The 27980-nt window shown below is 42.0% G+C and overlaps 3 protein-coding genes and 1 long non-coding RNA gene across 8 annotated transcripts; all 4 read left to right on the forward strand.

Annotated features, from left to right (window-relative positions):
- Nucleotides 1–15: 15 nt before the first annotated feature.
- On the forward strand, nucleotides 16–3361 carry LOC135614221 (uncharacterized). The gene is made up of 3 exons (XR_010487454.1): nucleotides 16–92; nucleotides 672–776; nucleotides 3049–3361. It is a non-coding gene; the product is annotated as an uncharacterized LOC135614221 (long non-coding RNA).
- A 6385-nt stretch (nucleotides 3362–9746) lies between these two features.
- Nucleotides 9747–18430, forward strand: LOC135584057 (serrate RNA effector molecule-like). 5 transcript variants are annotated; one of them, XR_010487455.1, is made up of 14 exons: nucleotides 9747–10245; nucleotides 10352–10440; nucleotides 12162–12216; nucleotides 13300–13374; nucleotides 13544–13618; nucleotides 13725–13772; nucleotides 14026–14094; nucleotides 14174–14980; nucleotides 15066–15114; nucleotides 15796–16052; nucleotides 16139–16333; nucleotides 17021–17257; nucleotides 17461–17660; nucleotides 18028–18430. XR_010487455.1 is itself a non-coding variant. In XM_065111345.1 (13 exons), the coding sequence occupies exons 3-13, from the start codon at nucleotides 10584–10586 to the stop codon at nucleotides 16649–16651; spliced, it is 1713 nt and encodes a 570-aa protein (XP_064967417.1). In that variant the 5' UTR covers nucleotides 10211–10245; nucleotides 10352–10440; nucleotides 10515–10583; the 3' UTR covers nucleotides 16652–16932. The 5 variants fall into 5 exon arrangements, 3 of the variants coding, with proteins under 3 accessions (XP_064967414.1, XP_064967416.1, XP_064967417.1); XR_010487456.1 differs by having other exon boundaries at nucleotides 17522–17660; XM_065111345.1 differs by lacking the exons at nucleotides 17021–17257; nucleotides 17461–17660; nucleotides 18028–18430 and adding exons at nucleotides 10515–10605; nucleotides 16591–16932 and having other exon boundaries at nucleotides 10211–10245.
- Nucleotides 18431–19290: 860 nt separating this feature from the next.
- LOC135614222 (probable protein phosphatase 2C 59) lies at nucleotides 19291–23558 on the forward strand. The gene is made up of 9 exons (XM_065111346.1): nucleotides 19291–19526; nucleotides 19633–19754; nucleotides 20248–20375; nucleotides 20551–20649; nucleotides 20743–20901; nucleotides 22594–22680; nucleotides 22748–22839; nucleotides 22980–23054; nucleotides 23141–23558. Exons 2-9 carry the CDS (start codon nucleotides 19687–19689, stop codon nucleotides 23294–23296), a joined length of 864 nt encoding a protein of 287 aa, XP_064967418.1. The 5' UTR covers nucleotides 19291–19526; nucleotides 19633–19686; the 3' UTR covers nucleotides 23297–23558.
- Nucleotides 23559–26002: 2444 nt separating this feature from the next.
- On the forward strand, nucleotides 26003–27784 carry LOC103986764 (uncharacterized). The gene is made up of 3 exons (XM_009404857.3): nucleotides 26003–26211; nucleotides 27041–27156; nucleotides 27247–27784. Exons 1-3 carry the CDS (start codon nucleotides 26151–26153, stop codon nucleotides 27616–27618), a joined length of 549 nt encoding a protein of 182 aa, XP_009403132.2. The 5' UTR covers nucleotides 26003–26150; the 3' UTR covers nucleotides 27619–27784.
- Nucleotides 27785–27980: the final 196 nt, after the last annotated feature.

Raw genomic sequence — 27980 nt, forward strand, 5'->3', positions numbered from 1 at the left:
GAGGGTGGGGGGGAGCGGAGAGGCGCTTTAGAAACCGAGCAAGAAGGGAAGCGACAACAGTCTATCATCCATGTTCGGTTGGACCACTGCAGGTCTCGCTCTCTCTGTTGTCTGCTCCTCCATTGGTGATTTGGTGGTGTTGTGGAATGATTTTCATGTTGTGCTGTGACTCTTATGCCCCCTCACACTGAGTGGCTCCAATGTCACTGCCAGTGCTCCATAAATTAGTGTGCACTTTTGGTGCATGACAAATTGCTGAAGAAATGCCTGTTAGAAAGTTGTGTCTTACCTAGTTTATAATGCAGTATAACAATGATTAAGAAAAACCATTTTGAGAAGGCCAGCAATGGCAGCAGATTTGTATGTGGAAATATAGTTTGTGGTCAGGTCACTATCTCTTTGTGCAGATTTTTGCTTGTTGATGTCAAATAAACTCCTTTTCCATTAACATTTCAGCTCTTGTTTGCTCCAAATTTAGTTTCAGCTTTGCATCATATGCTAGTTCCTATTCACAGTGTTGTTTATACTGTGTCAAATTTAGGATCAAACATTATAAGAAAATGACTCCATAGTTCAACTTGTAGTATTGACATAAGATGCATTGATAGCAGATAACATTCATTGTTCTTGATGTTAATTGTGCTTTGTTTCTCTTTTTTTTTTGGTGACAGATGCATAGTGGTACATATCAAATTTATAGGACTCAAAATTGAAGGAAGATTCAAAGATAATGAGGGAACCTCACAGAAGTCTCAGAATATCCAACACACATCCAGGTAACCTATGATAATCCAAAATGCTGCTATATATCTGATTATAACAGTACTTCAATTTCAGATTCTTTTAGTTTTTATTATCTTCTCTGTCAATCCAGATTCAAATTATTCACAAGTCAAATCTGAAATTATTACTAATATATTATATGGGCGTACCAAGTGCACAAACAAATTTCATAAACTTTCAGAAACAAATTTCATCTTTCAGGGATCAACAAATTATTACTAATATATTATATTGTATGATTAATTAAAATATAATCTTTCAGGGATCAACATAAACAAATTTCATTATCGTTTATTTTTTACAAAAGAGCATAATTAAGTACCAATCAGACATCTCAAAGATATAGTGCCGAAAATATATGATCTATTGACATAATAAGAAGTAAGAATACTGGGAGGTTATATCTGTGAACATTTGATTCAAGCAAGTGTTCTTTGGTCTTTCCATGCAATTCAAATTAGTCCCACTTGTAACACATAGCAGTAGTTTCCTCAAAGCCAGGGTTAGTTCTGTCAGCTCCCTCGGGGATTACTGAAGCCATCATCTTACACCATCCTGACCTTTGTTGAGGGCATTGCTATCTGTTGACATGGCTCTCTTCCATTGGCTGCAGTAGATTTTGGGGCCTACAAGTCATGAGCTTTGTTGGCCCTCAGGTCACCTCGTGAATCCAGATGAGGCTGAGGGCATGTCTCTCTTCGGATCTAACAAGGAGACGTCAATGATTCGAGCAGTTTGGCCTCGCTTCTGCATTTAGTGTGTGGTACATTTCACTCCTACGTTGGTGTCCTGCGTTCAGTCACCAATGATGTGAAGCTTTTCACCTCAAGTGATATTTTAGCTTAGGTCTGAGAGCTTCTACAAGGATTGCTTGCATGATTTGGATGTCTAGGATCTTTATAGAAACTGAGAAGAGGATATTACTTTGAGTACTCTGTCAAATATCTTTTCCTTGTCCTGATATTTTGAGGAACTAGGAAGATTTGCAGACAAAAGAAATAAGCTTTTTTTTTCTCTTCCTTTTTTCCTTTCCTTTTCATTTTTCGCACTAGCGGTGGTGATTTTTGCACTAGGTGGTAACATGCCCACCAGACAAAGTTAGTGATCATCTCCAGAATGATTTGGTTGCACTAAACTGATCAGTAGCATTTGATCTCATACTATTACCAGTTTCTGAGTTTAACATCTTTGTATGTGAGCTTGAGTTGTATATCTAGATTAAGAAGATATCATCACCGATGCAACATCTACATCCTTAAAATGGTTCTTGAAGGCACTAGGATTCAGCATGGTTGATCATTTTGCATGAATTCAGAACAAATAGTGAAAAAGCTTGACATCTAAAACCATTCCTCAGGTGCCTTTATCCCTTTACCAGAACACTACACCCCTCTGACCTGGTGTGCCTTATCCCTTCATTGGATGATCTGGAGGTGTTATGGCCTCTTGATATGGATAAAGAGGCTGTGGAGAGTCCTTCCTTCACATGATACTTGAGAGAGAGAGAGAAGGTTGGGGGACCAATCATCATAAAGTTTGTACCCATCAAGAAAGAGGCATCTAAACCTCTGAAGGACAATAATATTCCCATTTCAGTCATGTACTGTTTCTACTTTCTCTGGTGGAAGTCTATTAGCTTCAAAATTAACAGATACTCTCTTCAACCATGAAGTATCAATTCCGTACTTAATGAGGCTACTCCATTCTGCATGAACTGAAGTCTGATCTTTACTTTGGTCCAAGAACATACAAAATCTATTTATTACTTGGTGGAAGAAGGCTCCAATGTCTGTGTCACAAGCCAATTTCTTACCTTATCACCTTCCAAGCCATGAGACTTGAACTTTTAAGGTCCTCAGAACTGACACGTTTATGTTGATCTGATGTCCATTTTCAATTACCTTCGACATCATTTGAAAATTTTTTTTTTTTGACCCTTTTCATAACGAAATCCCTCCAGATCTTCTCATTTTACTCTTCTTATCTGAATATCTTCTTCTGTGGCCATGGATTCTCTGTGCTGTCCTAATTGTCATCGGACATAGGCAATAAACTATCAGTGGTAATCGAATTAGACTGACCAAATGTGAGGCTGAACATCTGAAGAAAATTTAACATGGTTTTGATCTCTCATTCTTTAGCTGCAAAAATTCTACTGTTTTGATAGACTTAGAGTTGCATTTTCCAGAAGGTGAGGAACTCTGCTTGATTGCTTTTGCAGAAACTAGAGTTATAAAACCTAATGAGATGTGAATAAGTTTTCAGGTCTGTCTTCCTGCCAATGCCAAATTGCAGCTGCAGTGGCCCCATCAAAGCACAAGCTAAACTGGAGGAGGGACTTCTTGCAGTTTTACCAGCATCTCTGCATCATCTGCATAGGAAAAGGGCAAAGTTAAGGGGATGGGTCACCATGGTTTGTCCAAAGATGGTATGTGGTCCATGTAAACTTTTCCTGCTCATGCAATGACAAACCTTTTCCTAGATATGCTTTTTCCATATGAAGATTTGGTAGGAGGACTGTACATTTGTCCAGTTTCATCAGATTCATGGATGAAAACAAATCAAATCCATAAACTATAGCTAAGCAGTTTGTCAAATCAAACTAAATCATTTCCTACTATTCTGGTTTTCTAATACAGTTTTAAGTTTTTGGTATAGACTGAATTATTGTTCAAAACCATGATTATTACCACTTAAATACAGACTAATAAGAATGGTAAGTCAAAGATATTTCATATTTAAATGGTTTGGGATATAAAAAATTGTATTGACCATCAAACCATCATTGAGACCAGCATGTCACTCTGGGTATTGAATGATGTATCTCTAACAAGGTTTTATACACCTTTGGAAACTTTTAATATAGATTAGTGACATAATTTAAACCTATTGCGGTCCTTTATGTCGTGTCATGGGGGTCGGTATCGTTTGGTTCAGTCCCGATTGCGCTAGAGCGTCCACGTAGGTGTCCAAGACAAAGATGAGAATGTCGGGTCGGGGGCTGGTGTCTCCTGAGCCGACCCAAGGTGGAGCTTGGATTCTCTTTGGCATCACTTTCCTGCACAAAAGGTCGATGTTGGGAGGGGGATTCTTGATTCGACCTCTCCAAAGCTTAAGTTAAAATTTGGAGCATTTGGAGCGTTTGAGGTCCGATCCTCTAGCACTGGCCAAGGGATTGACATTTATAACTGTTGCAGGGGGTTGGTCGTATGTAGGTCATTAATGGTTGTTGATGCTCCAGGCGACCGATCCGTATGGTTCGAACGGTGTAGGTTGACCTGTATGGTTCCACGTTGTGCGACGCCCCCTTTACGATTTCGGGCGGCGTGGGCATGACCACGCGCCGCTATCGAGCTAACCACGTCACTCTTGAGATCATACCGTGCATATGCACCACGTCGACTCCAAGGTGGCCGCCAACTGTCTTCATGTGAGCAGTACCAGAATATTCCTTATCATTTTCTCCCCCCCAAAGGTGTGCATCGAGTTTCTCGTAAGGGGGCTCGAGGTACATCCTTTTGCACTACGGGCAATCGGGGTCCCTGCTTCTCAGTCGGATCCGTGGTGCCTTTAGGTGAGTGCGATTCGTCGTGGTAGGCCTTTCTCGGGTCGGGTGACTCGTCTCTGTTTCTTGGGCTTGTCATAGTAAGTCCTATGCTCTTCCAGGCTGCACGACTCGAGCGCTTGTCCCGCCATAGCGGGTCTCCCTTGGCCAAGTCGGACGACTCGAGCTTCTGCTCCACCATAGCGGGTCTCCTTGGTCAAGGTGCACGACTCAGGCACATGCCCGCCATAGCCGGTCTTCCTTGGTCAAAGTGCATGACTCGGGCACAAACTTCGCCTTAACGGGCCTTGCTTAGTCGAGGTGCACAACTTGGGCATATGTCCGCCGTAATAGGTCTTCTGTCGAGGTGCACGACTCGGGCACATATTCGTTGTAGCAGGTCTTCTTTGGCCGAGGTGCATCACTTGGGCACAGGATCTGCCTTAGCAAGCCTTGCTTGGCCGTGATGCATGACTCAGGCATATGTCAATCCTAGCAGGTCTTCTAGCTGAGGTGCATGACTCAGGTACAAGCTCCACCTCAACGGGCCTTTCTTGGCCGAGGTGCACAACTTGAGCACAAGCTTAGTCTTAGTGGGTCTTGCTTGGTTGAGGTGCACGACTCGGGCACATGTCTGCTGTAGCGGGCCTTTCCTAGTCGAGGTGCATGACTCGGGCGCAGGCTTCGCCTTAGTGGCCTTGATTAGCCGAGATGCACGACTCGGGCATATGTTCGCCATAATAGGTCTTCCTTGGCCAAGGTGCCCGACTCAAGCATAGGCTCTGCCTTAGCGGGCCTTACTTGGCCGAGGTGCATGACTTGGGCACATGTCCGCCGTAGCGGGTCTTTTGGCCAAGAAGCACCACCTAGTGCCTGAGAGGGCAAAAGAGACCATCTCCCAGTGCAAGGAGTCAAACGGGTTCAAGCTTGGGCTCCAAAGGTCGGGACAAGTTACCTACCAATACAAGTACCTGGTTGCCCTCGGGTGCTTCTAGGTGAGGTATCCTAACCTCGAGGTCGAGGTGGACCCATTTGCCGACCTCCCTAAGGACCAAGACATGCCGATGGACAATGAGGTGCTCTTCGACAATAGCCCCAAGTTGTCGCCTCCGGCTTCATAGGGAACCGATTGCCCTCTCGGTCTTTTCCTTTTATTTTTGTTGTAACAGGTCGAGTTTTGTTTTTGACTATAAAGTCTCGATCAGTCAAACAATGTATTCTTCTTTCATCAATGAAAAAACCTTTTATGAAGTTCTTTCTTTTGTCGCTTGACCAGCTGAGTTTCACAATGTTGGATTGTCTATAAGTTAGCTAGTACAATCTTGGCAGATGATTCTTCGATCATCGGACCGACGTGGTTTTGGAGCATCATCAGTGGATGACTTTGATCGTCTACCTAAGGTGGTTTAGGAGAATCATCAGTGGATGACTTTGGTTGTCTGCTTGAGGTGGTTTAGGAGAATCATCGGGGCTAGGAACTCGGGCCTACGCATAGAACTTCTTTAGGTTGGATATGTGCCAAGTCCTTGGCAATCGACTTCCTTCTAATGTTGTGAGGCAGCAAGTTTCGTCTCGGCCCATGTCGATCACCCGATAAGGGCCTTCCAATGTCGTGAGGCAGTCGAGGCTCGAATAGGGTCACTAATCTCGGTCTTGCGTAGGACGAGATCACCGACCTTAATCTGGTGGGGGTGAACCTTTTGGTCGTGAAGTCTCGCCACAGCTTTTTTGTACACTAAGGTGTGGAGGTGCTTCTCAGCTCTTCATTCATCGACGAGGTCACGGTTAGCTCGGAGCCCTTCTTCCGATGTGCTTTCGTCGAAGTTCTCAATCTGAAGGGTCAGGAAGACTATCTCAAGCGAGAGTATTGCCTTGGTGCCGAACATTAGACTAAACGATGATTCGCTCGAGGCGATTTTGGGAGTAGTTTGAGATGCCCATAGGATACTCTAAAGTTTGTCGACTCAAGTGTCATAAGCCTCGACGACCCTTCTCTTTAGACTTTCCAATATGGCTCAGTTAGTCACATTGGCCAAGCTATTGGTCTAATCATGTGTCACCGAGCTGAACCTTAGCTGGATCACGTAAAATTGGCAGAATTCCTTGAATATAGAGTTATTGAACTGGGCTTCGTTGTCGGTGATGATCACCCTCAATATGTCGAATCACATTATTATGTTCTTCTAGATGAACCCTTCCACCTATTTTTTTTTTAGATGGACGCTAGTGGTTTGGCTTCCACCCACGTTGTTAAGTAGTCAACCCTGACTATAAAGAACCTTCGCTATCCCGAGGCAGGGGGAAAAGGGCCGAGGAGATCCGTTCCCCATTGCGCGAAGGGCCAAGCACTATCGATTGGGGTCGAGGAACTATGGGTTGATGTTGTATCCAAGCATGCTTTTGGCATTATTGACATCGTTGCACATAGGCTATAGTATCCCAGTGCATGGTCAACCAATAATAGCCCCGCCCGAGGATCTTGAAGGCCAAGGTTCGTCCGTCGATGCACTCCTCGTAGAGGCCTTCATAGACCTCGGCCAATACCATCTCAACTTCCGGAGGCGTTAGGAATCGAAGGAGAGTTTGGCTGAAGGATCTACGATACAACTGGCCGTTGATTTCATAGTATAAGGCTTGGGAGTATCTAAGTCGACAAGATGCAGCTTGGTCAACCGGTAATGTCCCATCCTTCTTGTAGCAGAGGATCTCCTCCATCCAATTCAGTGTGATTTCTACTGCGACGATGTATTGGGTCACGATGGTTCAGGAGGCAAGTGTATTGATGCTCAAGAGTTGTCCCTTCATTCCCCGCACAAAAGCCAAGTTGGCTAATGCATCGTCCTTTGTGTTCTTCGTCCGAGGGACTCTTGTCACGGAGAGACAGAGGAAGCAACTTGTGAGTCGGCGTACTTCAGCCAAGTACTTTGACAGCCAAGTACATTGATGTGGCTTACTACCAACTGTGAGTCGTTGAAGACTTCTAGCTCTTTCACATGTAACTCTAGAGTCAGAGCCCCGACAATAGTGTCTCATACTCAGCTTCGTTGTTGGTGGCTTTGAACTCGTAGCGGAAGGCGTGCTCGTACAATTGGTTGTTCAATCCCTATAGGATGAGCCCTGCTCCTTTTTCTATGATGGCTGACCCATTGACATAGAAGGTCCATCTCTCATTGGTGTGTCCTTGACCATCGGCTTCCTTTATGGGGGGCAGCTCAGAAATGAAGTCGTCCAATGCTTGGGGTTTGATGGCAGTCCTCGGGAGGTATTGGTTGTCGAATTCTTTGAGTTCGACCGACCACTTGAGCATCCGGCTAGAAATGTTGAACTTGGAGAAGATTTGCTGAGTGGTTGGTCAGTGACCACCTTTATCATGTGGGCTTGGAAGTACAAGCATAGCTTCCTTACTGCTTGCATTAGGGCTAGTGCCAGTATCTCGATGGGGTGGGGGTATTACTCCTTGGGTCCGCTCAGGACGTGACTGGCATAATAGATGAGCCACTGTGTTCTCGTGTCCTATCGTACTAGCACTGAACTAATTGTATGGTTGGAGACCATGAGGTACAAACTGAACGATTCACCCGGGACGACAAAGGTGAGTTGAGGTAGTTGGGTGAGGTGCGCCTTCAACTTTTTGAAGGCTTCCTCACATTTAGGGGTCCACATGAAGTCCTTGGAGCACTTTAGAACTTGGAAGAAAGGGAGGCATTTGTCGCTTGACCGAGACAAAAATTAGTTGAGCGTTGTTAGTCTTCCAATGGGTTGGGCTCCTTTAAGAGCCCTTTCTCCCTGATTTGGAGAAAAATCTACATTCTAGATGTGTTTAAGGGTGGTAGAGGGGCCTTGGGAGTGACGAATCGGGTTTGTCGAGCTTCCTCCTAGATGGTCCCGAGGATGAGCCTCGGGGCTGCTCCGTGCGGGGCCTTTTGCATGACTCCTTATACCTTCTTGCCATTAGCGCCTCAGCAACAACGTACTGATTAGTCTGTTGGAGCATCTCGGGGATGGTCGTTGGCGACCTCTTGACCAATGACCAAAAGAATGTTGTGGACTGCAGGCCCATCATGAATACTTGTATGACTAATGAGGGGTAGGCGTTAGGAGCCCCTTGAATTTCCCTAGCGAAGTACATGATAAAGAGGGAAAGGGACTCATCCTCCTTCTGGCTTAACCCAAGGAGGATCATCGTGGATGGCTTGGGCTACACGTTGGCTAAGAGCTTGAATTCCCTTGCAAGTTGGTCAAAAGACGAGATCGAAGACGGCCTCAGTCGATTGTACCACACTCGAGTCGAGCTTCCGAGGGTGGTAGGAAACACTCGACACATCAAGGCGTCGAAGGTGCCATACAGGGCCATATGGGCCCTGAAGGCGATGCCATGCTTTATTGGATCAGAGCCACTATCATAGGCCTCCAATATCGGGAGGTCGAAGTTGAGAGGGATGGGCTTGTTTTGAATTTTCTGGACGAAGGGGGGGACCTTGCTGAGGTGCTTTCCCTAAGTTTTTCCTTGGACTTGTGGAATTCCCTTTGGACCTCGTCTAAGTGCTGATCTACCAGCTGTAGTTGGATTTGGAACGAGGCTGCACGTTAGGTCGAGGGCCAGTGTCTCCTGGGCCGACCCAAGGTGGAGCTCGAATTACCTCTTCGGCATTACCTTTCTGCACAATATGTCGATGTAGGGAGGGGGATTCCTGACTCGACTCCTCCAAAGCTTAAGTTAGTTTTTTAAGTATTGTTGAGTGTTTAAGGTCTGATCCCCTAGCACCGACCAGGGCGTCGACATTATACTTGTCGCAGGAGGTCGATTGTATGTAGGTCGTTAATGATCGTCGATACTTCGGGCGGCTAGTCCGTATGCTTCGGACGGCGCGAGTCGCTCCGTATTATTTCACGTAGCGCGATGCCACCTTGTACGATTTTGGGCGGCATAAGCATGGCCACGTGTCGTTGTCGAGCCAGTTGCATCTCTCTTGAGATCGTACCATGTCCGTGTGTGGCATCGACTCCGAGGTGCCTGTCAACTATCGTTGTATTTATATTTTTAATTTCTTAGGCCTTCCATTTTCAATAAAGGTACTCAATAACTCTAACTTCAGGCATTGGGTAGTTGTCTTCCCATTATATCTCCCTAGACAAACATAGTAATCTATTTTGATGAAATTATATGATCTATAGGTTTTATGAGAGAGCAAATCATGTAATCTTTCAGCTGATGTGCATAAATCTTGTGTTCGACCTGAACGCGACTTAAATTTTATGAATTACTTGTTTCGGGTTCATAAATGTCTCGGGTTCGGAGCTTACATGGACCCGATTCGCGGATTGGGGGTCCGCCCGTCACCAACGAGGCTCCACGTTAGCCACTAAAGGAACCAATTTGCATTTAATTACGAATCGCCCACTTGATCCCATATCTTCTTTCGTCTCCCGCTGCGCTTCCCCTCCAATTTTTCTAGGTTTTCGGATACCAGATCGATCGGCCCCTCCCCCTTCATGGCGGAGGTCGTCGACGCGCCCGCCGAAGCGCTAGATCGAGGGCGGGATTGCCAGCCGGAGCCGCGCGAGAGCCCTGGCGACGGGTCCTCCTCCCCGCCGCCACCGCCTCCGAGGAGGAGGGACAGGGATTCGAGGGAGCGGAGGGACGATTGGCCCCCGAGCCGGCGGGATGATCCCCACGATCCGAGGAACCGCTCACCGCCGCTTCCCCCGCCTCCGCCTCTGGGGCCGCCGAGGGACGACAAGGATCGGGAGTACCGTAGGCGGAGCAGCCCGAGCCCACCGACGTACCGTGAACGCCGACATTCGCCTCCCCGCCGGTCCCCTCCGCCTGGGCCATTTAAGCGAGCTAGGAGGGATGACGGTGGATATGACCGGCGTCGAGGTAGCCCGAGAGGTGGTTATGGACCGGATGACAGAAGGTGAGCGACAGATTCTTTTTTCCTTTAGTGTCAATTCGCAAGCTCCGGTGGTCAGATTACCTGTGTGGGGCTCTATTAAGATGCTATGATTTGCTCATAATTATAGATATGGCTATGATTATGGTGGTGGATACAATCGTAGAGGTTGGTACAGAGACGAGAGGTCTCATGGTCGCTATACAAATCGCCCATCTGGTAATTGTTCATGCAGCATTTCTTGGTTTCTGGTTATGGAATTGAAGATATGCTAATAATGTACTATACTTTAGGACTCCCTTCTATATAAGGACAAGCTTTTGAGGAATTCATATTGAGAAGTTCCTTATAGGTGTTCATCCATGAAGGATTGGCATTTTACAGGTCTAAAGAAGTTATCCATACATAATGTAATTCTTACATTTTATAGGCTTATTTAACAAGGTTTTGGTGCAAACTTTATGAATTTAAGCTATTTAAGTTTGATAAGATGTGTACTGCTGTATTAGGAGGAAAAATGGTGAAAGTTTTTAATTCTATTTCTTCTGGAAAGTATAGTATGATATTGTTACTAAGTTTCATGACTAGAACAATTGTGCTGGATTTGGGTCATTCATGGGTTGTGGATTGCTTGCTGTATAGGTATTAGGACTATGGGACATAAGGTGTAGTTGTTATTGCTGCAATTGCTTCTGCTAATGCTCCTGCAACATAGCTGTATAGAAGCAGCTGTTATCAATTTGCAATCACTGCTATCAACATTGTTATAGGCTGTGACAAAATTATTTTCTTGTAACATGTAAATTTTAGCTTATAGTGACTTGGAACTTAAGGAGCAATGCTTATTCGAAGAGTCAAATTACAACAATCAAATGAGAGGTTAGCTGATCCGAAGCAGTTATGTAGATGGAGATGTAAGAACACTGGATCTTAGTTTTTTTGTTTTTTGGTCAACTATAGGCAATAAATATAAACCAGGTTTCATCTGTTAGAAGAAAGAGGCAATTAAATAATAATGGTATACATTAAATCCTTGTCAAATTTGTTGTTAGATAGGACTTTTAAGATCTATAATGTTATGGTGACAAGGTATCGAGGTGGCCAAAGCTTAAAATTGAAAATTAATTAGTTTGACAAGTAATTTGATCATGGAGATTTCATCATACTGTTTGACGAAAGAAAAATCAACTACCTACATTTTGTTATCACATATTATTCAAGACTCTCAACTGACTTGATTGAACTTAAACTGATTATGACTCATTTGGACTCAAATGGCAAATTTTAGGTCCAATTCAACCTCTGGTGAACTCAGTCTCAATTGTAAATTGCATCAAGCATTCATTACATTTTAACTGCAAGCCATGTGTAGCTTGATTTAATATTTATCAAGGAGAACTTATTTTTTAGAAGGCTAGCTCAATCCCAGAATTTAGGCGGATCAATTTAAAGACAGCTTTGTTAAATGTAAGCTTATCTTGTCTTGGTTTGTTGGTTCAAAGTTTGATCTGTAAATTCATATCTTGGATTTAGGACATGGCATTCTTACCAATTGCTAATTTTTCCACTCTTGGATATGCTCATCATTATAGGTTAACATTGGTGTTTGGTAGATTGGATTTAGTTTTCAAATGTGAACCAAACTTGTCAAAGCTGCAAGCTTCATCAAACTCAGTGGTTTCCGCATCTGCTTTAGATTTCATGTGAAATAGTTACCATATTGAAGGTTCTCTTGTCCTGAGTGCTCATGCATGCGCCTCTTGTTACAAGCATTTATGTAAAATAAGTTGTATTTGCTAGTTCACGGTATCTTGAAATAAATTAAATTGATTTAGTAATTATATGAAGATACCTTACAGTAGAGCTTATTCATTCTGTCTGATCCTTTTTGTGCTGATTAGTTTCTGAAATTCTAGGATTCTTCTTGTGATATTTGTCAGATTGGCCTGATATAGGATATGGTGATTATGGTGATGGCCCTGAGGTTATTCAAAGGTTTGTAGTTTTCCTTCTTTTAGTGCAGTTTAATTGCTTTGTTGTGGTCCCTATTACTAATTTAACTAAGGTTTATTTTTTTTTATTGTCATGTTGTTCCAATAAAAGTCTCTTTTTTGTTGTGTAATAGATAGATTTTTCTTGTTGATATTCTTTAGGCATAGACACATTCATTTTGACTTGCAATTATCTTAGAATACAAGTGTTTTGCAACCTAAAAAGATAGTAAACCTACATAGTGATGTTTATCTGTTGGTATCATTTAGTATTATATGCTGATATCTGTACCTATTGTTCCATTCTTCTTGGTTCCTTAGTGGTTCCTTTTTGCTGACATTGTTTTGTTATTTAAGGAGCTGACCAAGAAGCTGGGAACTTCCTGATAAGTGATGCTATAGCCACACAAATTAGTTGTTTATAATCGTGTCTTGATAAATATTTTGGTGTTGCAAGCTGCAACTTTCTTTATTTTTCCTCTAACCTAATTGTTTAGATCATGAGAAAGAATCGTTCTGTAATGGTATGCTATGATCAAAAGAAAAAAAAATCATCTATCTATTGCTACAACACTTTGACCAAGGTACTGAAATTTTTTTGTTGCCTAATTGTCATCCATCTATTGCCCCACCTCTCTCTTTCCCTTTCTATCTTTCTCCCTCTCTAATATATCTCCAACCGCCTCTGTTCCCCATGTTGATGAACTTCTGATCTTGTCAGTCAGTATTTTGTATGATATGCAAGCTATTAGATATCTGTCCAGTATCAGTGTTGACAACCTTTTGAACCGTTACTGTTCCAAAGAACGAACTGGTATACTGACCTGTGCCATCCAGTGTTATGGAAAAAGATGATAAAAAATGGGTAACCAAGTGGTCTCAAGATGTATGATCCATGATTGGTGCTTGGTCAGACCAGTAAATACCAATCAGTATGTATCAGTTCAACCTGTATTTAAATTATGATCATTTGTTTCTTGCAATTTTTTTATCTCTACTGGAATTTTTGGTACCTTCCAAATCTTCATGTATAATTGGCCAATTCTAATGTTTTTATTGTTATAACCTTATTCAGTTTTTGTTACAGGGGAGGTTTGATGTCATATAAGCAGTTCATTCAAGAACTTGAAGATGATATTTTTCCTGCTGAAGCTGAACGCAGGTACATATCAAAAGGAAAATAGTTGTCACCTTAAATTGGGAATTTCTTATAAGCATTGTTAATGATGTCACTGAGCTTGTTCTTTTGGCCAGTTCAATGAATTGATTGATTTTCTGATTTTTCTTAGTTTAGCTAGTATGAACACTCAACTGTAGTTCTGGTCATGTAGATATGAGGAGTACAGGTCAGAGTACATCTCCACGCAGAAGCGAGCTTATTTTGAAGCTCATAAAGAAGAGCAATGGTACATGATGCCTACATTTATCTAAATATTACGTTTAGACGATGCATGTGATATATTTGAAGTCCTCATACATTATATAATGTTTTTTACCTTCTGATTGGTGTAGGCTGAAAGACAAGTATCATCCAACTAACTTGGTAGCAGTCATTGAAAGGTGAGTTTTGATATATGCAAACTACATTGACCTGTAATTAGAGATTGTTGCTACTTTATCTGGAATGCCTTTTGAGGTGTTCTACCTGAAGGATTTCTTTCTTGCAATTTTATTATGCTTCAAACAGATGACTTTTTTGTGCATGTCTCTTCATCAAGTTGTTATTGCTAGCTTGGTTTCAACGTTTCCATGCTTCTGCCTATTTATTGTTATCTTCACACTCGTTATTAATGCTTGTTGCATGCTATTACAGGAGGAAAGAACAGGCCAGATCTGTTGCAAAGGAGTTCTTGCTTGATTTGCAGAGCGGGACACTTGACCTGTAAGATTTTCTTCGCTGTCCTATTTGTGCTCTCTAAAAGATAGTGCTATGATTTTTTCCCCCTTGCTTATGTCATCAGTGGTCCTGGAGTAACAGTTTCATCAACAAGCAAATCTGGGAATGGTAGTGAACCAAACTCTGAAGATGAGGCAGACACTAATGGAAAACGAAGAAGGCACAATAAGGGGCCAGCAAAAGAAAATGATCTGCACTCTGCTGCCCTTAAGGCACACCCAGTCAGTTCTGAGCCTCGGAGAATTCAAGCTGACATTGAACAAGCTCAGGCCTTGGTCCGTAAACTTGACATGGAGAAGGGTATACAGGATAATGTCCTCTCTAGTAGTGGTCATGATAAGTTGGATGCAGAGAAATCTCGTGGGGGATCCATGGGGCGAATTATCATTATACGTGGCCTGACTACTGTCAAGGGCCTTGAAGGTGTCGAATTGTTAGATACTTTGATCACATTTCTGTGGCGCATCCATGGATTGGATTACTATGGCATGTCGGAGACATCTGAATTAAAGGGTCTTCGACATGTTAGGGTTGACAATAAGACTCATGATGGAACTAATGCTAGTGGATCTGACTGGGAGAAGAAACTTGATTCATTTTGGCTGGCAAGATTGCAAGGTCAGGATCCCTTGGAAACATTGACAGCCAAAGATAAGATTGATGCAGCAGCTACCGAGGCCCTAGATCCTTTTGTAAGGAAAATACGAGATGAAAAATATGGCTGGAAGTATGGATGTGGAGCTAAGGGCTGCACGAAACTTTTCCATGCTCCCGAATATGTTCATAAGCATCTTAGACTGAAACACCCAGACCTTGTGATCGAGCTCACCTCGAAAGTTCGAGAGGATCTGTATTTTCAAAATTATATGAAGTAAGCAATTAGCTTATATCATACCTGAAAATTTGGGGCTATAATGGAGAGACCTTAAATCACTTTTCTTCTGTCTCCAATGCAGTGATCCCAATGCACCAGGCGGGACACCTGTCATGCAGCAGTCTGCATTGGTGGGTCTTTTTTTGTTTTTTTGGTTAAGCATACTTCTTTTGTGCATGATCATGCTAACATGTTTCATTCAAGCATATGTTTTTGTTGATCTTCTAGACTTGGAACACATCTACTACTATTTTGTTTTTTTTTGGGGTCAAAATATCAGGATTTCATTAAAAGGATTGCAAAGGGGAACAGGCTTCACTCAAAAGGATGTTTCTTTCATGCATATGTTTTCATTGATCTTCTAAACTTGGACCACATCTACTGCTATTTTGTTTTTTTTTTAAGGTAAAAAAATCAGGATTTCATTCAAAAGATTGCAAAGGGGAACAGGCTTCATTCAAAAAGATAACTAAATCTATTGAAATGAAATATCACTAATGAAGAAAACTGGAATTTTAAAAATAAAAAAGCCAAGCTTAAGTTAAAAAATGATAAATCTCTGTTTTCCTTTTTTTTTGGACTTTAAAATTTGAATTTTAACAGTTTAACATATCCATTTATAATTTGTGAATTTATTCTTTTATTCATTGCTTGCCCTATGTGTTCTTGTAAAGCTATTTTGCTACTTATTTACACCAGGGGAAGGATTGCATGCCTATATGTTGAAAGTCACTTGCATGTGGATTTTTATAATTGTGATTTTGTATTCTTGTAATTTTGTATAAATTTAACACTGCACTTATCTGCGGAAGGTGAAAATGCAAAGACGGAGGCCACTGTTAGATAACCGCCTTAGAGATGAACGTGGCAATCGCAGAGATCTTGACAGGAATGATAGAGATGATGACAGGCATGATAGGTCTGACAACTCCCCTCGCGATGGCAATGGTAGCTTGGAGGGGGAGAATCATGAGAAACTTCTATATGATGCTTATGGTGGACAAGGCTTGCATGGGGCATTTCCTTCGGATATTCCTCCTCCATTGTTGTTGCCTGTTCCTGGTGCTGGGTGAGTCAACATTCCCTTTGGATATTCCTCCATCAAACTTTTATTTCTATTTGATCTTCTGTGAAAGCATTTTGTATCATACATAGGCCACTAGGACCTTTTATCCCTGCCCCACCGGAGATTGCCATGCACATGTTGAGGGAGACTGGTGGGTCATCATCATTTGAGTCTAATGGTGGATCTCGTGGTAGGAAGGGAAGGCTTGGTCCACAAGTGAGTGGTCCAGCTCCAATTCTTCCTATACCTTCAGCATTTCGGCATGATCCCCGTCGAATAAGAAGGTTGGTAGCCTCCCTTGTGTTGGTTTGTGTTATATTACTTGCATCTAGGTCCATCCCAAGAACAAAAATGCTTTTCAACAGCTGTGTTTTCTCTTGGCCTAACAGTTGATGGGAAAGGGTTCCCTTTTCTTTGCACTTTGTTTCTTCTGAATATTTGGACTTGAATCTTGCTTTCAGGATCATGTCGCCATTACCTCACGCTATCTTCCTTGTGAAGATATATATATATTAGAGCTGATCATAACTTCTGTTTGCAGTTACCAAGATCTTGATGCTCCAGATGATGAAGTGACCGTTGTAGACTATAGGAGTTTATAGTTACCTTGTGTCCTTTTCATCTTTTGGAATGATATTTATTCCTTGATCAGAGTCACTGGAAGCCAAACCTCTGTTCAATGGCGGGTGACTTAATTTCCTCAGAGAGCACGCCACTTCTTGGCAGCGGAGTCACACGTCCTTTGAATCCATTTGAAGTGTTGTTTTCCGTAGGCAGAAGCGATGTTGTCAAATGATGTCTTTGTTGTGCCATATCATGTGATTGTATGCGTGTTACTTCAAGATTTTATTAGAAAGCCTTATCTCAGGCGTTATGTTTAGAAGTGAGATGTTTACACCGTAAGACAGTGGGCCGCCCAAGTTATCTAACAGGTATTGAATCAATTTGCTGGCTTGTCTAAATGCTTGCAGATATCTATCTGATGGAGAAGATATTTCATTTCCGACTTGAACTCAAGACTTATCCCGAGACTTGACTCGTGATCTGGATCCTAATTGGGAGTGGGAAGTGGCATCTCTCCTGATGACAAATCCCCATTTGTGAGTTAAGTCACGAGCTAAGTCTTAAGTTTAAGTCGGGATGACAAGCAGCAGTGCCATCCATGGGCAAGAGTTGGGACGTTTCACGAGGGTCGGCAACTCATCCTGGTAATTTCTCAACAGTTTAACCCTTTTTGTCTTCAGTATTTGCTTGATCCAAAAATATCAAGATAAAATGTCATCTCCTTTCAAAAATTCGTGTAATATTACTGGTGTATGCTTTTGTCATAGTTGCAAGATGACAAGAAAATTTTATCATATCTAACCGTATGTATGATAAATTTCTTTTTTTTAATGTATGGATGACACAGGTCGAGCTTCTCAAATTTCATCCGAACCATGTCTAACTTGAATTAATTTGCTTGGTCGAAGGACATGACGAGCTCGTCCTCTGACACTGGTGGGCCAACGGTGGAGCTGTTCTACTTCGGCCGGCACAGGATACGTCTCGACGCGCTGGAGTGCCACCCAGTCCATGGGCCCGCTGTGCCGTAAAGATGTTTACTTTAAGGTAATAAAAAGAAGCTTTAAGCCCAGCCTGGCCTATCTGATCTTTTGATATAAGATATGGTTGGGGGGCATGCCAACAAGTGGTTTTTCTATACTAACACCTATCTGATCCATTTGAGATGGGTTAGGACATCTGCTACCTACTTTTTTTCCCCTTTATTTCTGACTATCCACGTCTATTCAACCCACTTGAAAGTTCCAAGTAGGGAAACAATAATGTGAGTTATGTTTCAGGTGAGTTTGAATATTTGCATAATTAATTGGATTCGACAATCAAATACAAGTTGGACTTAGGATCATAAATAAACACAGCGACACTCTAACATGGCTCTCAGAATCTATCATGTGCTTTTGTTGATGGGTTTCAGCTGGTTTCAAAAATTTAAGCTGGAGAACCAACTCCATGGATGCTTCTGACGGTAGATGAGCTGAAGAAGGAGGGGCAGGATCAAGATGGGTCAACCTGAGGTATCGTCCCAATCACACACACGGCCTTTGTTTTAGTGCAAACACATGTCAAGGGGGGTGGGGCCATGTCTGTTCCACCAAAAGTGACATGTTAGGAATCGCCACCCTCAAAGTGGGTACTAAAGGCAGGCAGCCTTACACCTGTAAAGCTTGTGGCGGACCCCCTCACTCATTGAGGTCAAATGTTCCCTGTGTTGGTTCAATTGACTTGGAATGGGCTTTTCAGTGAGACGATGGTCTTGCAATTGCATTTGTAGGCCCCTCTTCTTTTTGTTGGCATATGCTGATGCTTGTTCTTCTTCACCTTTGAAATTTGAGTGTCAAGGCAACATTTTATATCGTTACACATATTGAATTAATGTTGATCACATATGCTACAAAATATTAATCAGATTAGCATATCCAATCATATATATACTCTTGCATATAGGAAACTAATATAGTAACGAGATAAAATAATCCATTATATAAAATTTTTTAAAAGGACAAAGACTAATAGTACCCAATAATAGAGGACCATTCTTGCAATCAACCCAATTTTTAGGCAATTATTCTGTATTAAAAAAAAGTGCTCCGACAAAAATTGTCCCTTTTTTGAACTTTCTAAAACATGTGTATTATCAAAGATTACATTATCGAAAATTAGAAGGAATAAATAAGGGTATTATGAGTAAGGGCTTAATTACAACGTATTCATGGTCGTCAAAATTAATATCCAAGATTTTTTTGGAGGGAAATTATAAAATCAAAATTACAACTGTGATTTATTTGCTAAGCCAAATTAAGTACAACGTGAGTTGTACGACTACAATGTCAAGGAATAACTACGAGTACAGCTACCTCTTCTGTACACAAATACCAGCTGTACACAGGCCAAATTTGGCCAAGTCAAAGCCATTCTCTTGTGCACCACGTGATCCACTCCTGCCGTGGGTTTGTTCCGATCCTGTCCAACCGCTACATTGTATAACGTTCCTTGATAGCATCTGACGGTTTGTAACCAGCAGATGAACGTATATTATGGGAGAGTAAGATCATATTTCGAAGTATACTTGGAAAGGATCCTTCAAGATATAGGAATCATAGCTTTAAGAGTAGTGAAATTCGATCAAAACTCGGGTTTATTATCTAATTTTATTTCATTTCTCTCTCTTCGCCGTCGTCGTCATCGTGATCGTCTGCTCTATTACTGGCAGCCACAAACCAAACCACAAAGCGTGGCGTTGGCTTCTTTCTCCGCCTTCATCGCTCCCCTTCTCTCTCTCCTCTTCCTCCTTGTCCCCTCCCTCTCTCTTGCCGTCGTCGTTCTTTCCATCCCCTTCCTCCTTTTCTCTCGCCGGCGATCGATGATCGTTCCTGTTTGGGAGGGTTTGGAGACGCTTCTTGCGATCTACTGGTGGTAGGTTCTGGTTTCAGCTTGGATCATGAAGGATTTGCAGATTCTTTCTGTGCTTTGATTCCTCGACGGGCTGATTGAATTGGCTTCTGTTTGTTCCCTTCTTTAGTCGGAACCCTTCCTGCTCTTCATCTGATTTGGCTCCAAAGGGAATCGGAGAAAGATGGGTCACTTGAACTCTGTGGGTGGGATTCAGGCGGACGGCGCTCCAGTCAGCGGTGGAGGGCTCAGGTCCTCTTTCTTTCTTCCCACGCAAGAAAAGATACTTCCTTTTTGTTTTCTTGTTATGTTTACCTGAATTATCTGTTAGTTCTATGTTCCTTTAAGCTAACTGAACCTATGCAGATGCCAGCAGTGAGTTGTTTTGCAGTATCTAATTAACTTCTCGTTGGAGAGTCCTAGGCATGGGCAGATTTTTGTGCTGAATTATTATTTTATTTATTGCAAAAAAATTAGTGAGATTATTCCTTAGCAATTTCTCGATGATTGGTTCAATTGTAAATAGGATGTTTGATTAGAAATTGTTAAGAAGTTATTAGAAGATGAATCCAGTTTCATGCCTCACTTCATGCATTCAAGTATAATGAATTGAAGAAAATTGGGTAATATAAGACATATTCTTGTTTCGCTTGTGCTGTTGATTATGTATTCATGTCGGGCAGTAAGTTGAGCTGGTCATTCACTTTTCAAATGACATATCTAGTTCATTTTCTCTTCATTGCAGTCAGAATGGGAAGTTCAGCTATGGGTATGCAAGCTCTCCTGGGAAAAGGTCTTCAATGGAAGACTTTTACGAAACAAGAATTGATGGTGTTGATGGAGAAATTGTTGGCTTGTTTGGAGTTTTTGATGGTATTTAATTGTCTTTTATATAAAAAGAGATTAGGTGTAGTATGTTTTGAGTATGTACTCATAGATGATACAACTTATAGATTTTGCATTTCTATGCGAATAGCAGGCATGGATTCTGTACTACATTTCTACCTTTTAGTCTCTTAAATTGGAAAGTCTCACAGCGTTCATTCAGGTCATGGTGGTGCTCGAGCAGCAGAGTATGTCAAAGAGCACCTCTTCAGCAATTTGATTAAACACCCCAAGTTCATTAGCGATACCAAGTCAGCTATAGGTGTTTTTTGTTTACGATTTCATCATTTGAATTTTTATTCTTGTCAATATATGTATATATCTAATCATTTCTGTCTGTACTATAACCTTGCAGCTGATGCATACAATCATACTGACTCAGAGTTTCTGAAATCTGAGATTAGTCAAAATCGAGATGCTGGCTCAACTGCTTCCACTGCCATCCTTGTTGGTGATCGTTTGTTGGTTGCAAATGTTGGAGATTCTAGGGCTGTTATATGCAGGGGAGGGAAGGGTAAGGCCCTAAAATATGTACAATTATGATGCATCTTTATGTTAATTTGTTGCTGTGGATATATGAAGCCAAATAATATAGACCTAATTGGCTTGTTCTACATATACTTTTGTGGATATATGAAGCCAAAGAATATAGACCTAATTGGCTTGTTCTACATATACTTTTTGTACATGATTTAGTACTTCCATAAGAGATGACTTGTAGTATTGCACCTAATATATCTATGTTATGACCATCAAGGTTCACAATTTCGTACCATATCGAAGTATCAAGATCAGCTCGATACGGCACGAGTATACCGAGCGGTACTCTCTGGCATATCGCTCGGTATATATATATATATATATATATATATATTAATAATAATAATAATAATAAAGTAAAAAAAATAAAAAAAAGGGCGATGTTGCCTTGTTTCTTCTCGCCGTGTGGGGAGAAGAAACCTTATTTTCTTCTCCCCACAAAGCCTCGGTTGCCGAGGCTTCTTCTCCCCACGCAAATGAGGAGAAGTCACCAACGACACCGAGGCCTCATCGCCTCAGACAAGGAGGAGGCGTCATCTCATTTGTGGTTACGGATCGGGATCGTCGAGGGAGAGCGGCGTCAGATCTCCAGGTTCTCCCTCTTCTTCCTTCTCCTTTGGCTCACATCGCCTTGTAGCAGGCGGCGACGATCGAAATCAACCGTCACCGACTGATTTCGCGTGGTAATGGGACGGAAACAGCCCCAATCGACGGTACTGCCCGGTAGCAGGCGGTCCACGTACCGATCTGCTGACGGACCAGTACGTACCGCCCGGTACAACCAGTATCATTCGAAATTAAAAACCTTAGTGACCATAATAGTTTTATTATCTGCTGTTACTTGTGACAAGGAGGTTGGTCATTTGCATTCAACTATGTTTTTCAATGACACTAGATTCTTCTAGTATTATATGATGTCTTTGAATTTGTTATTGTGCTGGGTACAACTAGCTCTTCTCATTGGTCTTTATTTGTTTAGGCTAGACTGTGTCCTAGTCTGGGACATTCCTAACAACCTGCCACATGGTTGCGATCGCTTACCAAATTGCCTTTAGGGCTTTGGTGCATAATTTGTTATCACATAAGCTTACTTTCATAAAGAAATTTCCACCAAATTTTGGGGTTTGACTTAGGCCTAGAAACATGCCGATAATTTCATGAGGCATTCTTGTTTTTGGTTGTACTCTACAGTTGATGACAAGCGATTAAAAGAGGAATGGATGACAATAATATGAATGTATTACTCCAGAAAACATGCATACAAAGCAAGATGAAACAGAATGGGAAAAAGAAAGGATCTTTCAAGTTTATTATTATGGAAACACATGCTTGACCTGAAACAAATCTGACCAGCCAGCTCTTCAAAGATTTTCTGAAACAATGCACCAACAGGTTATGTATTGCTACCTGAACCCAAGTCAACTGCCAGCCGGTCTTGTTAAATGGTTCCACTCAGTCGTGGTGATCCATCTTGGATTCAGATTCCCACCTCAATATGTAGGATCACAATTATTTGAAGGCCATGGAATATGTAGGGTGAACCATCCAATTGTGATTTTAAGCATATTATAACTAGTCAATTAGTCAGTTATCTTACCAATTATCTTCTAAAGATTAGTCACCTAGCTTGTTTTGATTTCGTAGACTCATATATATGCTTTTGTAGCATTTGCTGTCTCGAGGGATCACAAGCCCGATCAAACAGATGAGAGACAACGGATTGAAGATGCTGGAGGCTTTGTGATGTGGGCTGGTACTAATTTTCTTCCAAAAGTTGTTCCTTCTCTATCACTTGAATCCTAACACATCTATGACTGCAGGAACATGGCGTGTCGGTGGTGTTCTTGCTGTATCACGTGCATTTGGTGACAGGCTCTTGAAGCAGTTTGTCGTTGCAGATCCAGAAATCCAGGTTTGGATGCTTATTTATATTTTATTATAAAATCATAGAATGTCATTCTATGATCAGTGAATTGTTATTACAAGTCAAAGTAAAAAAAGCTTTTTCGTATTGTTCTCAAGCTTTCTAGTTAAATCTTAATGTGATTCCAGGAGGAGGTAATTGATAATTCCCTGGAGTTTCTTATCCTTGCGAGTGATGGATTGTGGGATGTTGTTACAAATGAGGTATTTTTAGCTTTTTATGACCATGATAGCGATCCCAAACATACTAGTTACATCAACTAAATCTCTCTTTTTGGGAAACATCATAGGAGGCCGTAGCCATGATACAGCCCATAGAGGACCCAGAACAAGCGGCAAAAAGGCTTTTGCAGGAAGCGTATCAAAGAGGGAGCGCTGACAATATCACTTGTGTTGTGGTACGTTTCTTGGCTGGCCAGGAAAACACTGGAACAGTGCAACAGTGACGCTCGCTGCTTCATCTCGTTTTAGTCTTAGTTGTCAGCGACTAGTGTTTGACCGAGAAATCAATGGATTTTGCACATATGAAAAGCTGCCAGGTTGCTGAAATCTTTGTTTGTGGAAGAAGGTTGAATTGTCTCCGTAACACCCTTGTTTGTTTACTCATGGTGGCTAACCTACAAAATTGTGTTGTAGAAGAATTTTAGTCCTGAATGTATCCGATTAAGACTTAATTTGATGTAATATATCAACTAATGTTTGAATGCATTTGCGTTAGTGTGATCGTGTTTGAAACATATGGCCTCACAGTGTGTGGGCAGTATATCCGAGCTGCAGCAAGCCATATGTCAGATTGTTGTATGTAGCAAATCAGAGTCAGGCTTTTAGCTTCCTCAAGATGTTTAAAGCTGCTTGTTTTTCCTTTCTTTTCCCTTCCTTTGTGTGTTTGGTATGTAATGTTGATGAATGGTTGATCCCAAACTTTATAATAATATAAAACCGTGTCAAATGAATGATCAGATCGCGGAAGTTTCATTAGCTGTGCAGAGATTTCTTCTTAGTCGAGGTCTGGTGAATATATTTTGGCCTTGTTTGGGCTAGTCATTTGATCATAAATTGCTACTACCTCACTGCAACATTGTTGAATTTTATGGCTTAATGGCTGGTGTTGTGCAGGAGTTTTAAGCAAGTGACTGTGTCATGTTCAGTTTGGTTTCGGATTACAATGACAGCATTTGAGGAGGATTTACCAGACAATGAAGCTGATAAAACATCATGATTTGGTAAAATAATATTATTCCACAAACAGATTATGGCTTAGGATGCCTCAGCAGTGGAGGAGGATTTGCCACAAGACTGTAATCTGCACTATCCATGAGTTCTCTTAATAGCAGTAACATCATTATCCAAATATCATACACACAGTAACTATGAGTTCCACTACAGCAGGCAATTAGCTTTTTTTCTTCTCCATCTCCACACCTAATTCCTAAGCAGAGAGAAGGTTTGTCTTGAAGACTACAAGTAGTGTTCAGCCAATTTGTTCTGTTAAGTACAAGAAAATTTCAGGGTAATCACTAAATTTGGTAGATGAACATCGCTGGTGGATCATTAGCATGCATGCAGTCATCCAGGGAATGGCATCGAGTCAGTTCAGATATTGGAGAATCATTGCAAACTCTTTACATGCAGTGAGGAGAGCATGTTTTGCACGCCACGTAAGAAGCATTCCATGCTGCAATGAAGACAACCGCATGCTGCTAAATCCGCCATGGCCCATTGAGACTTAACATGCTGATTCAGATGATGCCTTCTCGTCTTCTACCTCTTGTCTCTGCATGTGTCAGGAGTGGGTCATAAGAATCTCCAACCATGGCTTCCAAATCCTGTCTCATATCCCTCTCAACCCCTTCTGATCCTAAACATTACGTTAAGGTAAAGTTTGAATCATGTGAACAATCTCTATCATGTCGTGAAGGTAAAATTTGAGCACCGAAGAATCTTTCCTCAGGACAGCCTCATCATTCTTGATCTTAACTTAATCATTTGAAGTTGTGTGGATATTTCGTCAAACTCTAGAGCGGTGGGATTCGTTCGTACTGGGTGGTCCTTGAGAGCCCAAGATTCCATTAGTCTCCACCAAGACAAGATAGATGGAACAAGGATCGATCCCAGCATAGGGTTCCACCAACATTATGCTTGGCAGAGCAGCAAGACCACTCACTAGACCTTCTTGCATCAGGCAGTGATAACCCCACAAAAGAAGAATATGAACATGGGAGTTCGGTAAGCTCTCTTCTTCCTCCTTTCTATTCGTCTTTCACAGGCAGACCTGAGAAGATTACTCGATGGAATAGACAGGTTTTCAAAGGGGAGCTGTTTGGTTCGACACGAGATTTGTAATCCAGACTGGCTTATGAGACATGCAATGATTGTCCTGCTACCTCATCTGATCAGATGACAGTATCTTCTACCAGCACTGGTGCATCTGAAGAACAGGGAAGGAAGAGTTGGCTTCACCTCACCGAACGGGAACCAAGAGATCTTGGCCTTGGACAACAAATGCATGCTGTCCGTTGTCGGCTTTCGAACGAAAGAGAAAGATCCTAATGATGCCTATCCATGCCGGATTAGAATTCTACAAGAAGCATCTCCCGAACCATCATATGACAAGGAGAATAAGTGGTGTCTTGTCATTAAAGCTTTCGTTGGCCTACCTCTTCTAGTGTACATTGAATGATAATTAAGATGCTTTATAACCCCGTCCTAAAACCAATCGATCTGAGGATGGAGGAGTAACAAAAATGCAATCTTTCTAACAAGAACACAAGCTCAATGTGAGGTATTATAATATCTTGCGAATTATATGGGGGAGAGGAGAAGAGAGAGGTTGAGATTAGGAGTTGTGTCATCCGATGCTACCCACCAGAAAGATTAGGAACTTAATCCAAGTTCGAAGGAGAGAAGATCGACTTGGTTGTAAGGTAGTAAGCATCCCTTTCAAGTCCCAAAAGGACATCATAAGTAGTCAAATGGGAAAGATTAGATTTTGGCAGTATCTCCTAAATGTTGTTGTAATCTGAGTATTCTTCCGCTCTTCTCCTGTGTAGAGAAAACACTGTTAGTAATCTGATTTCACCATCATCTTCTCCACACCTTCTTTGTCTCCTTGGCTTCACCTCCATCAGAGCTGCACCTTTCTTTTGTTGTCATCCTAAGCAATCTCTTGGTGGCTGGTGTGAGGGGAAGACCCTCTACACTACTTCTCTTTATTGTTCGATCGACTACTGATGGTTGCGGCTTGCGAACGACGTCATCTCTGGAAATGAAGCTTGGAGTTAGATGTGATGACAGGGAGGGATGACAGATGGAAGAAACAAGAGGAAGATGCTTGATGTGCAGTGGGGAGTTGAAGTTGCAGGTGAGCAATGTCTTCTGTTACTTTGTCATCAGGTTGATCAAATTCTCTTTTTCTCTTTTCTTTTGGTTTGGGTAAGTACTTTTATAGCATCATGTTGAAAGCTTTTATAGCACCAACACAAAAATGAACCAATTTAAACTCATTATAGGGCCAACAACACATTATCTGACAGAAATCATCTGAAATATGGTGTCTAATTCAACATATTGCACCTCTTTCTTATTCAGTTGTCTTCTGTATAATTCATGTGCTGTCAAGAAATTTTAGGTATGTTTCCCAACTTCCAGTGTGTGTCTGCCATAGTTTACTTGCTATGATTCTTTCTCTGCTTCCATCAACAAAGACATTGAGCTGTGTGAAGTGTCTCATTGTTAGATCTGAGTAATACCCCTTCAAAGTACTCTTTTCCTCTCTTTGATTCTGTATGTTGATCTTAAGCATAACTGTTGTTGGGTTTGAAGGACTTTGTTTACCTCCTTTTTTTCTGTGGCTTCCAATTTTTATCTCTCGAGTATTCTTTTAAGTCTAAACTTCGTTATTATTCTGCCAAAATTCTCCCAACACCATTTCTTCTTCCAATCTAATGATCCTAATATACTGGTGTTGATGTTGGCAAAGGAAGGTGCTTGTTCTTGATGAGACATCAGAGTGGATCCGACTTGTCGATGCATGTAATGGATTGTTACTGTGTGATGATTGAAGCATGCCTTGTTCTGATCATTGAAGCATGTCTCCATGCACCAACTTTTCTATCCTACTTGTCTCGCATCCTTCCCTGTTACCTTTTATGAAGAGAGAATGTTCATGAGGAGTGTCTCTTGCCATGTAGAACTGCAAACGGGTAGCTGCTGCGAGTGTCCAACCATGGATAGCTTCCTACGACGACACGAGTTAGAATCGCTGAGGAGCACAATGCTGAAGCATGAAGAGGTCTTCAGACATCAGGTAGAACTGTGTTCGGAGACATCCAAGAACTCAAAAGTACTCCAGCTTTGATGCGTCGTCTTGATCCGATTCCGATGCAACGAATGGCAGGTGCATGAACTGCATCAACTGTACAGAGTTCAGAGGATGCTGATGGCTGAGCTGAGGAGCGAAGGGCTGAAGCTTCGGTATCTCGCCAATGCAACTCTGAGCACGACGACGGACGCAGCCACCACCAGACTGTGGAGCAGTACATCTACCGTCACCAACGTGCATCAGAGGAAGGTGAGCTCGATGGAGCTCAACCTCTGCTTCGATCTCGAGCAGCCTGGCGAAGCAGTGGCCGCCGAGGAACGGTCGACGGCCGCCGGAAAACACCGGGAAGAAGAGAGGAGCAGCGGAGGACGTCGTAAATGGATGGATGATGAGAGTGGCGTTGAGCTTACACTCAGCATAGGACGTGGCGGTGGTAAGAATCCATGAAGGCTGCTCGCAGGTGGTCGCATGGACGAAGCTATTAGCGTTCCACATGTGTTCTACAGATTCGGACCTTCCACAGATTGAGTTAATCCAAATATACTGGATTTGTTGTTAAGGATCGAATAAATTGGACGATATATATATGTTGGATTAAATAGAGTTTGACTAAGACGCATCTAGTAAACGATGAGTACAAATAACATATGGACGTGGAAAGAGTCAACCTTGTTCGTTCCGAGTCACGCGTCACGACTTGCAACGCGCCTTCGGTTAAGAAAACGGCTTGTTTCTAATCCTGTATGCGTGCCACCTCCTCATGCGGTGACGTAAGTCGTTATTGAGAGGACTCGCGAAGCTTCGTATAT

Source organism: Musa acuminata, chromosome BXJ2-6 (genome assembly GCF_036884655.1).
Source record: "Musa acuminata AAA Group cultivar baxijiao chromosome BXJ2-6, Cavendish_Baxijiao_AAA, whole genome shotgun sequence".
Lineage (NCBI taxonomy): Eukaryota > Viridiplantae > Streptophyta > Magnoliopsida > Zingiberales > Musaceae > Musa > Musa acuminata.